The 12,287-nt window shown below is 44.0% G+C and overlaps 1 protein-coding gene across 4 annotated transcripts in view; it reads right to left on the bottom strand.

Moving 5' to 3' along the window:
• Positions 1 to 12,287, bottom strand: part of LOC139547064 (dachshund homolog 1-like) — a 272,848-nt gene that overhangs the window by 95,901 nt on the left and 164,660 nt on the right. For all 4 annotated transcript variants that reach the window (XM_071356122.1, XM_071356123.1, XM_071356124.1 and 1 more), the window contains exon 2: positions 7,289 to 7,404. In XM_071356122.1, coding sequence (XP_071212223.1) covers positions 7,289 to 7,404 — 116 coding nt within the window. The remainder of the gene's footprint in view (positions 1 to 7,288; positions 7,405 to 12,287) is intronic.

The raw sequence follows: 12,287 nt of genomic DNA, 5'->3' as shown, positions 1-12,287 counted from the left end.
CTTGAAGATTAGTCTAGGCCCATGAGAGGAAAAGGGTGCAAGCAAACAGTTGTATAAAGGAAACAGTTGGAAACACACTAGACCCTCTCCAATTCGCCTACTGCCCCGTCCCGACAGATCCACAGAAGACGCAATAGCCATTGCACTGTACACCGCCCTCACCAACTTGGACAAAAGGAATGCATATGTGAGGATACTATTCATTGACTATAGCTCGGCCTTCAATACCATAGTGCCCATAGGCTCACCACAAAGAATTGAATTCCTTCCTATGCAACTGGGTCCTGGACTTTCTGACGGGCCGTCCCCAGGTGGTGAAGGTAGGTAACATTACCACCTCCACACTGATCCTCAACACGGGGTCCCCACAAGGGTGCATCCTCAGTCCCCTCCTGTACTCCCTGTAAACCCACAACTGCGTGTTCTCACAAAGTTCCAACTCCAAGCTCGCTGACGACACAACAGTAGTAGGCCTGATTACCAACAGCGACGAGACGGTCTACAGAGATGAGGTAGGTACTCTAACGGCGTGGTGCCAAGTAAAAATCCAGCAAAACAAAGGAGCTGATTATGGACTTCAGAAGGAATCAGGCTGGGCACACCCCCGTTCAGATACGGTCCCCGAGGGCACTCACCATGTTCTACAGGAGCACCATTGAGAGCATACCGTTGGGCTGCATCACTGCCTGGTACTGCAACTCCACCGCCGCAGACCGCAAGGCTCTACAGAGGGTGGTACAATCAGACGAACGCACCATTGGGTGCACACTGTCTACTCTCCAGGACACCTACAACACCAGGTGTCGCAGGAAGGCCAAGAAGATCATCAAGGACCTCAGCCACCCGAGCCCACGGCCTGTTCTCGACGCTTCCATCACTCAGACGTGGGCAGTATAGGAGCGTCATGGCAAAAACTGTATGACTGGCCAATCCCTTCAACCCCCCTAGGGATGCACGATGCACGATATATCGGTAAGCATTTAGGAATCGGACGATATTCGCAAAAACATTTTTATTTGAACTCTGATGTGCAAAACCGATGTCAAAGCTGCCGTGCATACCTATATAACGTAGGTAGATGACGTAATAACGCCACGAAAAATACAGCGCTACACAGAACAAAAGCAGAAAAATACTAAGCGCACTTCCAACAACTAAACAAGTTCAAGTCGAGCAGTCCTTTGAAAGAGTAAGACAATTTCAGCGAGACAACTCAAAGGCAAAATCCATTAACGCCAAGTTACTTGCTATGGGCGTCACTGCTATTAGCTTCACGACTGACATTTGGACCAGCGATGTCAGCCCCATGAGCATGCTGAGTCTGACAGCCTCAGTGGGTCGACGAGGATTTCGTACTGAGGAAATCGCATGCTCAAGAATGTGCTCGTTCTCATACCGCTGCTGCCATGTCAATGGCTAGCTCCATTCGAACAACTGACTCTAGAAATAAGCTTATCAACAGACGTGATACCCTCTGTCATGGCATTGAAACTCATGCACAACAAAACTGTCGACACAGACCGTGGGGTTAAATCTTGCAAAAGTACTCTACAAGAGGCCGTGAACAAGTGATCCGGTGGCATTCTCTCTGAGCCTCTTTACTGTGTCGTCACCATGCTCGATGCTAGGTACAAGGACCACTACTTCGATGCAGACAAAAAACAGGGTTTAAGTGAAATGTAAAGATGGACAAGATGGAAACGGACACAGTGACAGTACGCACCGATCGAGAGAGGCCACGGACAGACAGAGCTGAAACTTCACTGCTTGACATGTATGATAAAATCCTGGTTGAGACTGAACAAATGAACAACGAAACAGCACAGCAAGTAAGTGAAATAAATAGGTTTGATCATGTTTTACTGGTAATGGGGACATATGTAAATGCCAACAAAATAACTTTTTGGTGTGTGTGTGTGTGTGTGTGTGTGTGTCTGTGTGTGCGTGTGTGTGTGTTTCAACTATTTAACTGTACTAGAATGCTTAAAAGGCCGCAAAAATTTTAAATATCGGGTGTCGGTATCAGGGTTTTTTTTGGCAAGGAAAATATCGGATATCGGTATCGGGCAAAAATGTCATATCGGTGCATCACTAATTGTTACAGTTGTCAATATGTTTATTATTATTATTATTATTATTGTTTTTACCTGCCCTTTTTGATCGGCACTGTTGGAGCTTAAGAGTTTCACTGTGCCCTGTGCATGTGACTAATAAACTCTAATCTAATCACCAACTCTAATCTAATCCCCAATGCACACACACAGGCACACAAGCACACGCTCCTCTCTCCAGCAGCTGATATGCAGATGGCGAGACCAACTGAGCCACTGACATGGAGGTGCATATCATTTAAAGCCTCGTTTGCATCTTAAAATACATTGGGACCATATTGACGAACAGTATACATCATGTCACCAAGGCCCGCTCGTTTGCAATGGCACCTCTCTGCTGTTCCATATGCATGAGAACGACACGTACACAAATGCACATACACACACGCGCGCGCGCACACACGAGGCTTGGTAATGAATGTGGCCTCTGCCCAGCCTGAAGGTCAGCTTTCATTTCTGTCTAATGGCCAAGAGTCAACTGTTTTCCAAATGAGATGTATGCAGAGTAGACTGCAGAGTAAATATTGAAATCACCTCCGGGGTTGCTACTAAGATTAATTCCGCCACAAATCAGGTGCGGCATAAAGGACTTTTAGAGTACAGAAAATGGCATTCACTGATGCATTGTGATGTATGCATATAGAATTTTTATTTCACCTACAGTGTAGGTTTGATGTACACTGAGTTTACAAAACATTAGGAACACCTGCTTCTTACATGGCATATACTGACCAGGTGAAAGCTATGATCCCTTATTGATGTCAGTGTAGTTGAAGGGGAGGAGACAGGTTAAAGAAGGATTTGTAAGCCTTGATACAATTGAGACATGGATTGTGTATGTGTGCCATTCAGAGAGTGAATGGGTAAGACAAAATATTTAAGTGCCTTTGAATGGGGTATGGTAGTAGGTGCCAGGTGCACTGGTTTGAGAGGGTCAAGAACTGCAATGCTGCTGGGTTTTTCACACTCAACAGATGTCCATGTGCATCATGAATGGTCCACCACTTAAAGGACATCCAGCAAACTTGACATAACGGTGGGAAGCATTGGCGTCAACATGGGCCGGCATCCCTGTGGAACGCTTTCGACACCTTGTAGAGTCCATGACCCGATAGATTGAGTCTGTTCTGAGAGCAAAAGGGGGTGCAACTCAATATGAGGAAGGTTTTCCTAATGTTTTGTACACTTAGTGTATATTGTGATTACAAATGATTGACCAAATGTGCTCAAATCATCAGAGACATTGATCTAATCTAGAAGCCATTGTGATGTTCAGAGAAATTATTGAACGGTATGTCTGCCAAGAAAGGACTTTTGGCAGAAATACAAAACAAAAAAAACACACAATAAGAAAACTAACAGATTCATCAGGATCTACTTATCTATGATAAAGGGACTCGGTGAGAGTGACCCCCACCTTCCGAACCCCATCTTTACATAATATAAGTGTACATTGAAACCTTTGTTCATATAATTATTTCATTTCAGCCAATCTATTGTCAATAGCTCATAACACGCACCCACCTTACACTCAATCTAACAAGGAGGCGTCAAGATCTCCGAACAGTGCAACAAGTCTATTAAAACGACTAGACGTGTAAATGTCAAAAGGCAAATCCTACACCCTCCTCCTAATCTGCATTCAGTACTATGCAAACAAAATACCGACATCATGGATTCTTTCAAATTCACCCAGAAAAATTCAGACAGACAGGTTTTTTCGTCTGGTCATCTCATAGACACACACACACAGAATCCTCCTTGGCCACAAACAAACACCAACACAACAGGGTCATGTTCATTAGCGCACGCAACAGAAAACATTTAAAAACAGTTTGCAACGGGAAACTAAAATGAGTGTTTCTCATTGGAAAAGTCCAAGCAGTCCATCCCTGTTTCAGTCCATTTGGTGCCTATTGGACATGACCCAGTGTTGCATGGTATGGAGACAGCCACACCACACAAGTTGGAAAGCAAAAAACCCTGCCCAACGCCCCGTTTTCGACAAATGGAGAACAGCACGGCAGAGGAGGAGAGTCGAAGTCAGAAAACAGCAAATAATGGAGACGGGGTCTGATGGTCGCCCTCGGAGCAGCTGTCATATTAAATAATAATGAAGCGTCTATTAATATGCAAAGGAAGTGGCAGCCTCGACTGGCTTAACGCTGTCATGCCTCTGCATATTGTCAGGGTCTTCATCATTAATTAACATGCGAAGCTACCCCATACCTGCGACCAATGTCAGAACATTTCTCTCTCGCGACAAACACCCACCCTGATGCCACAGCCCTTCTCAACACCAACCGATGGGAGTAATTCAATTCAAATTTCATTAACTCCACATCGGTACACAAAAGAAAGACCGACTTGTACGTCTCTTTTTTTCCCCCTTCTCTCTTGATAGAGAGGCAGTGATAAAGAAGGACCTGTGTTTTATCTGTTGTGCGGCTTTCTCTTTTTCTTTCTATCTCTCGCTCTCTCTCTTTTTCTCTATATCTTTATCTGTATGTAATGTTACTTTATGGTCTATCCCTCCCTCTCTCTCTTTGCTTGCGCTCTCTCTCTCTCTGTCTCTCTCTCTCTCTCTCTCTCTCTCTCTCTCTCTCTCTCTCTCTCTCTGTGTAATACTGTACGGTCCCCCCGGTCTCTCGCTCTGTACTCTTACGTGCAGCACTGAAACAGTAACTAAAACTGTTTCTGAGATGCAGAGGTTAAGCTAAGTAGCAGAGAGTCCTCGGGTACACCGCATCCGCGGCACTTGAACTTCAGCGCTATTCACATGACAAATTGTGTATCAACTACAGACACGCACAAGCCTTATGACCAGCGGCAAACTGGAAGCTGGAATGGGAAGTTGTGTGTGTGCAGAGCTAGGATATAGTGGTGAAGATGGGTGCCTAGGTAGTGGCCAGAGTGTGAGTCTCTGAATGCAGGCTGTTCAGAAAGCCTCTCTACAGTAAAGGAGTTGTCATCTATGTGTGCTGTCAGTCCACGGCATCCCATTTAGTGGGCCAATCTGCCTGTAATGCATCAGCAACTGAAAAGACTCCACACACACGCACGCACGCACGCACGCACGCACGCGCGCGCACACACACACACACACACACACACACACACACACACACACACACACACACACACACACACACACACACACACACACACACACACACACACACACACAGATTCATGCACACACACACACACACACACACACACACACACACACACACACACACACACACACACACACACACACACACACACACACACACACACACACACACACACACACACACACACACACACACACACACACACACACACAAGCACACATGCACACACACACACACACAAAAGCACACAAATGCATACACACACACGCGCGCACACACACAAGCAAAGGATGTTTCCTTAAATGGAAACCATGGCAAATTAAGACACCCTTCCCTGAATTGAACTGGTGTCAAGGGCAAAACATACACATGTCAACAATGTCTCTCACATAAATAAGCTTTCTCAAAATATAAGTCATTGAGTCATTGTGTGGAAAGCACACTTTCAAAATGCACCGTATCTCAACTTTGGCACTTCAAAACAAAAAAAAAAGTCCCAATTTTCAAAGAACCTTCATTGGTTGAACAATATCTGTGACCCTCTCTGAGTGAAGTTTCCATGCAGGTGGCCTTCGTATGATCACTTTGCATCATTTTGAAGAATCATTTGTAATAACTTTGTTACTAACTTTGTACCATAATCAAACCACAGAAGCCAGTTAGGGAGAAAGTTCAGCCATCTTGGCTTTTGCGGCCACACATAGAAAGGAAGTTACGAGGGGACCGAAAAAAACTAAATGACTTTATCTTGCTTTCCTGAAATCCCTGACTAAATGTCAAGATCATAGACTCCATCTGGGCTTAAAGGGGAGGGATATCAAAAGGCTTTTCTGTTGCTTTATGTTCCACTAAATAAAACTATGGCTTTCTCATCTTCGTCCTGCTTTGCTGTACCGAATGGCCTTTTGAGTAATTCCAAACAGAGAGTATGTGACCTCACCACACTCCCAGAGTTCAAAGCTGGGCATTGATCTGTGAGCCTCCATTGTTAAGAATATGGCCAATCTTTGTCTGCTATTGAATTTAAAACATTTCTCGGGTGAAATAATTTTTTTTGCCTCACTCCCATGCTGTTTTTTCTTGATGAGAAAATGTGAGTGTAAGGTAGGAAGATTTTCAGAAATACTCAAGCATAGCAAGATCTTGGAGGCAAACTTGTAAGATTACATAGAAAACAAAACAAATTATATGCAGTTTAGTTGTTTCTTGCAAGAAAAACTAAGAGTTAAGAGAGACGTAAAGACAGTAAAATAAGATTAAATATGGAAAAATCTAAATAAATGAGGGGGGAAAACAAAATATGCAAATCCGAGCATTTACACCCAGCGACATCAAAGCCGTCACAATGCAACCAGCCACAAATAGAACAAAAGCATTAGCTGCATTAAGACTCGCCCAGGGGCACGTTAGGTCACAAACGGTTGTTGTTGATTCTTGTGGCGATAAAGCTTGCTTTAGCATCAACCATGCCTATGTACATACAGCAGTGGAGTGGATTTAATCGCACTAATTAGAATTCTCTCAGGGCAAAACGCAGCATCTACTAAAATAATCTGAGAGAAAAGGACGTCACTCCAATTTATTCTCCCTCTCTGTCTCTTTCCTTCCTTTTCTCTCTCTCTCTCTCTCTCCGTTTCCGGGGGATGAGTTAAAAAAAATATTTATTGTAAACTAGTTCAAACGAGTGGCTGGTTGTCTGGTGGTTGTCTGATGGTTGTCTGGTGGTTGTGTGTGCATGCGTCACTTCGCTCTGCTTGCAGTTTAGAGGACGAGGAGAGGGAGGCGTGGAGTGCTGTGGGGGTGCTGAGGGTACGGAGGATTGTTTCAGTGTGTGTGTCTGTCCGTGCGTGCGTGTGTATGCTTAGCGTGTGCATGTGGGTGCACAAACGTGTGTGTGTACGTATACATTGACTATGTGCAAATACTGTATGTGTGTGTTTTTGCGTGCGTGCGTGCGTGTGTGCGTGCGTGTTTGTGTGTGGCTCATGTGTGCGTGTATGTTAGTGTGCACTTGCGTGTATGCATGCGTCTGTGTTTGTGTGTAACTACAATACATACCTGAGGATGGGAAGGTTCCAGGGGACATGAGGCCAGGGACAGAGTGAGGCATGATGTGTGGGTTCTCTGATGACGTCACACTCTGGGTCCTCTTTGGAGGTCTGCCCGGTCTGGAGCTGGGAGAGACAGAAGAAAGAGGACTTGAACTTTTGATGCTCTCTATAGAGACATCTTCCCTTACCTAAAAACAATCATCAATATCCCTCAATACTCCTCTGTGAACCCCCCCCACACACACACACATCACCGTAATAAGTAAAACAGAATGAAGGGAAACATGTAATAGGGACGGGGTAAGTAGATGTAGGCCAGGGAGCTGAGCGAGAGAAGGGGGGGGGGGTAGGGAGAGAAAAAGAGATGTTACAGAGTAAGATACATATGAGGAAGAGGTAGAAGGATAGAAATGTGGAAGTACATGTTGAAATAAAGACGGACAAAGAGAGGGAGGAGAGAGTGAGAGGGGAAAAAGGAGACGGGGGAGAGGAAGGTGTTAACATTTTGGACCACTGCAGAATGCAATTCCATTCCAGAGAGCCAACAAAACACGGTACTGTAAATAAATTCCCTTTTCAAGGACAGTTGCTTTCCGCCGCTCCAACATAATAGACTTCCCCGTAACTAATTAGATTACACGCTGAATTTATTTGCTTTATTGAAGATCAACCACTTTTTGATGCATAATTCATCGGCCGTACCTCGTTACCTGCTCCCGCGTATTAATATCCCAGCACACTATTTGAATTGCCTCACTTGCATATGATAAAACCTAGCTGAGGCCGCAGCGCTCTAGCAGCCCTCTCGGCCTGGAAATTACATGTTAACTTGCTATAATTATTGCAGTCAGGCCCCACTATTGATTTATAGGACTTTGAAAAAACCCAAATATGTGTAGTTCTGGTAATGAATGATATGTTAAGGTTCTTCAGGAAATTAAAAGCCACTGGGTGCCTTAGGAAATGTTCCGCTTGTTTGATTTAATGTGACGCAGTAGCTGGGAGGTGGAGGAGAGACGAGGTGATTCGGTAATTCAGACTTGTTGGATCTTTCTGATGGGCCCCCGTTTATTACTGCAAATGAGAAGGAGCCCAGATTTGGACGTGATAAATGACTCCTCTGGCTTACTTTCAGAGCTGAGCTGATGTACCCTGCGTATGTGTTCCCCCATGTCTTAATCAGTTACTTATTAATAAGCTTTGTATCACAATCAATAGAAACTTTAGCTGGCGTAGTTATAGTTTGAAAAAGCCTATGGGATTTATTGTTAATATGATCACATATTCAAGACGCAGGGATTTTATTAGGCACATTACATTATGGGACATAGACTGAAGAGGTATCTTTGGTGGAGAAAAACTATATATTTCACTTCTGAAGAAGACCACAGTTAGCAGGTTTACTATCACTCGTGATCACATCATCCTCAATATTTTGCCTGGAATCATCTCTGAAGATCTTCCAAAAGTGAATCTTCTAAACTATCAACAGCATTATTGAAATATCGACGTCGCCGGTCTTCTAGCCATCGCCGATCCACCTCTCATTTTCCATTTGTTTTGTCTTGTTTTCCCACACACCTGGTTTACATTCCCTCATTACTTGTCGTGTATTTAACCCTCTGTTCTCCCCATGTCTGTGTGTGAAATTGTTTGTTGTAAGTGCACTATGACTGGTGCGCGATGGGTTATTTTGTACACACATTTTGTTGTTCTGGATGCCGTTGGTTTTGCTAATAAAACTGCTCCGGTTATTACCCAGTTCTGCGCTCCTGCGCCTGACTTCCCTGCCGCCAGTTACGCACCCCTTACATTATTGAAATTTAAGAAAAGAGGTTTCATGCTCAAACAAGAGGAGTAGAAGTTGAACTCAATTGACATTTCTCACAATGATAAACCGTTCAACACAGTGGTGTGTCAGTTCAGTCAGTCTCAGAAGTTTAATCTATTCAGTCCTTTTTCTTTGTGATGTGTATTTACCTATATGCAGCCTAAGTACTCTCTCCCTCACACATTATCTGACTCACACACAAATGAGAGAGAGAGATAAAAGATAGCGAGAGAGAAAGAAGAGCGAAACGATTGTGAACAAAAGGGAGGTAAAAAGAATGCAAGAGAGAGAGAGAGATAGAAAGAAGAAAGAAAAAGAGAGAGAGAACAAATAAGTGTCCGTTTAACCTGGGGACATCTGGAAATGTAATTCCCATTTCTACAGAGCCACCACCTCTTTGATCTTATGAGAAGGAGAGATCTCAGACAGTTTAACTGTCATCACTTTCACTTTTTCTCCGTCTGAATTATTTATGAAAGACCTCAATAGAGGGCATGTGATGGGTGAAAGGCTTTTTTCAAACAAAACTAAAAGCAGAAAAACTCCAGTGGACAAAACATGTCACATCGACTTGGAGCTGATGGCCAGAGGAGACCAGACGATGTGGGTGCTGGTAGAAAGGAACCGTTTAGTAGAACTCATGTTTAGATAGGCTAGAAGAAGATACGTCTGTGTATTTAGAGGGGTAGCATTTCAACTTTGTATGCAGTGGACTACAAAGCACTGGTTGTGAAAGCTGCACCATACCAAAATAGGGGGTGTCATCTGAAACATATATCATTGGGCCACTGCATGTTGTGGTCCTGAAGTACAGTACGTCTGGGACATAATTAATAACCATGCATCGTAATACCCATGCACCGCAATAATGTATATTAGCATGGGCTAGATTTAGCATGATAAATTATCCGTATAGAATTTGGAATATGCAATATATACATACAGTGAGCACCATAATTCATTAGACAGTGACCATTTTTTTGTTATTTTGGTTCTGTACTCTAGCACGTTGAGTTTGAAAGGATACAATGACAATGAGGGTGAAGTGCAGACTGTCAGCTTTAATTTGAGGGTATTTCATACATATCGGATGAACCGTTTAGAAATGACAGCACCTTGTGTACATGGTCCCCCCATTTTAAGGTACTACAAGTATTTGTTGAATTGGCTTCACAGATGTGTGTCGTTAGGCAGGTGTATTCATTTGTGTCGTTAGTGAATGCAGGAGAGCTGTTGATGAATAGTATTGATTCTAGACTTTGCTATTGCCTTTGGAGGTTGTTGTTGGGGTGTGACAACATGAGGAAGGCAGCAGTGTCGATGCAAAGCTGGCCGTCATAAGGCTCAGAAATGAAAATCAATCAATCAATCAGGAACATTGCAAAAACCCTGGGCATGCCCAAGTCAACAGTTTGGTTCATCATTAACAAGAAAAGAACAACCGGTGAACTCAATTATGTCAAAAGAGCTGGTAGACTGAGGAAGACCACTGTAGTGGATGACCAGAGAAAACTCTCTAAGGTGAAGAAAACCCCCCTGACAACAGCCGGACAGATCAAAAACACTCTCCTGGATGCAGGTGTAGATGTGTCAAAGTCTACCATACGTAGAAGACTACACCAGCAGGACTACAGAGGGTACGCTACAAGATGCAAACCACTGATAAGCCTGAAGAACAGAAAGGTGAGATTACAGTTAGCTAAAAAGCACCTAAAATTTTATTTATTTATTTTTTATTTCACCTTTATTTAACCAGGTAGGCTAGTTGAGAACAAGTTCTTTTGCAACTGCGACCTGGCCAAGATAAAGCATAGCAGTGTGAACAGACAACACAGAGTTACACATGGAGTAAACAATAAACAAGTCAATAACATGGTAGAAAAAAAGACAATCTATATACAATGTGTGCAAAAGGCATGAGGTAGGCAATAAATCGAATAATTACAATTTAGCAGATTAACACTGGAGTGATAAATCATCAGATGATCATGTGCAAGAAGAGATACTGGTGTGCAAAAGAGCAGAAAAGTAAATAAATAAAAGCAGTATGGGGGGTGAGGTAGGTAAATTGGGTGGGTAGTTTTACAGATGGACTATGTACAGCTGCAGCGATCGGTTAGCTGCTCGGATAGCAGATTTTTAAAGTTGTTGAGGGAGATAAAAGTCTCCAACTTCAGAGATTTTTGCAATTCGTTCCAGTCGCAGGCAGCAGAGAACTGGAAGGAAAGGCGTCCAAATGAGGTTTTAGCTTTAGGGATGATCAGTGAGATACACCTGCTGGAGCGCGTGCTGCGGGTGGGTGTAGCCATCGTGACCAGTGAACTGAGATAAGGCGGCACTTTACCTAGCATAGCCTTGTAGATGACCTGGAGCCAGTGGGTCTGACGACGAACATGTAGCGAGGGCCAGCCGACTAGGGCATACAGGTCGCAGTGGTGGGTCGTATAAGGTGCTTTAGTAACAAAACGAATGGCACTGTGATAAACTGCATCCAGTTTGCCGAGTAGAGTGTTGGAAGCTATTTTGTAGATGACATCGCCGAAGTCGAGGATCGGTAGGATAGTCAGTTTTACTAGGGTAAGTTTGGCGGCGTGAGTGAAGGAGGCTTTGTTGCGGAATAGAAAGCCGATTCTTGATTTGATTTTGGATTGGAGATGTTTGATATGAGTCTGGAAGGAGAGTTTGCAGTCTAGCCAGACACCTAGGTACTTATAGATGTCCACATATTCTAGGTCGGAACCGTCCAGGGTGGTGATGCTAGTCGGGCGTGCGGGTGCAGGCAGCGAACGGTTGAAAAGCATGCATTTGGTTTTACTAGCGTTTAAGAGCAGTTGGAGGCCACGGAAGGAGTGTTGTATGGCATTGAAGCTCATTTGGAGGTTAGATAGCACAGTGTCCAAGGAAGGGCCGGAAGTATATAGAATGGTGTCGTCTGCGTAGAGGTGGATCAGGGAATCGCCCGCAGCAAGAGCAACATCATTGATGTATACAGAGAAAAGAGTCGGCCCGAGAATTGAACCCTGTGGTACCCCCATAGAGACTGCCAGAGGACCGGACAACATGCCCTCCGATTTGACACACTGAACTCTGTCTGCAAAGTAGTTGGTGAACCAGGCAAGGCAGTCATTAGAAAAACCGAGGCTACTGAGTCTGCCGATAAGAATATGGTGATTGA

Source organism: Salvelinus alpinus, chromosome 20, assembly GCF_045679555.1.
Source record: "Salvelinus alpinus chromosome 20, SLU_Salpinus.1, whole genome shotgun sequence".
Classification (NCBI taxonomy): domain Eukaryota; kingdom Metazoa; phylum Chordata; class Actinopteri; order Salmoniformes; family Salmonidae; genus Salvelinus; species Salvelinus alpinus.
The sequence above is the reverse complement of the archived record's forward strand: the minus strand, read 5'-3'. Positions and strand labels throughout refer to the sequence as shown.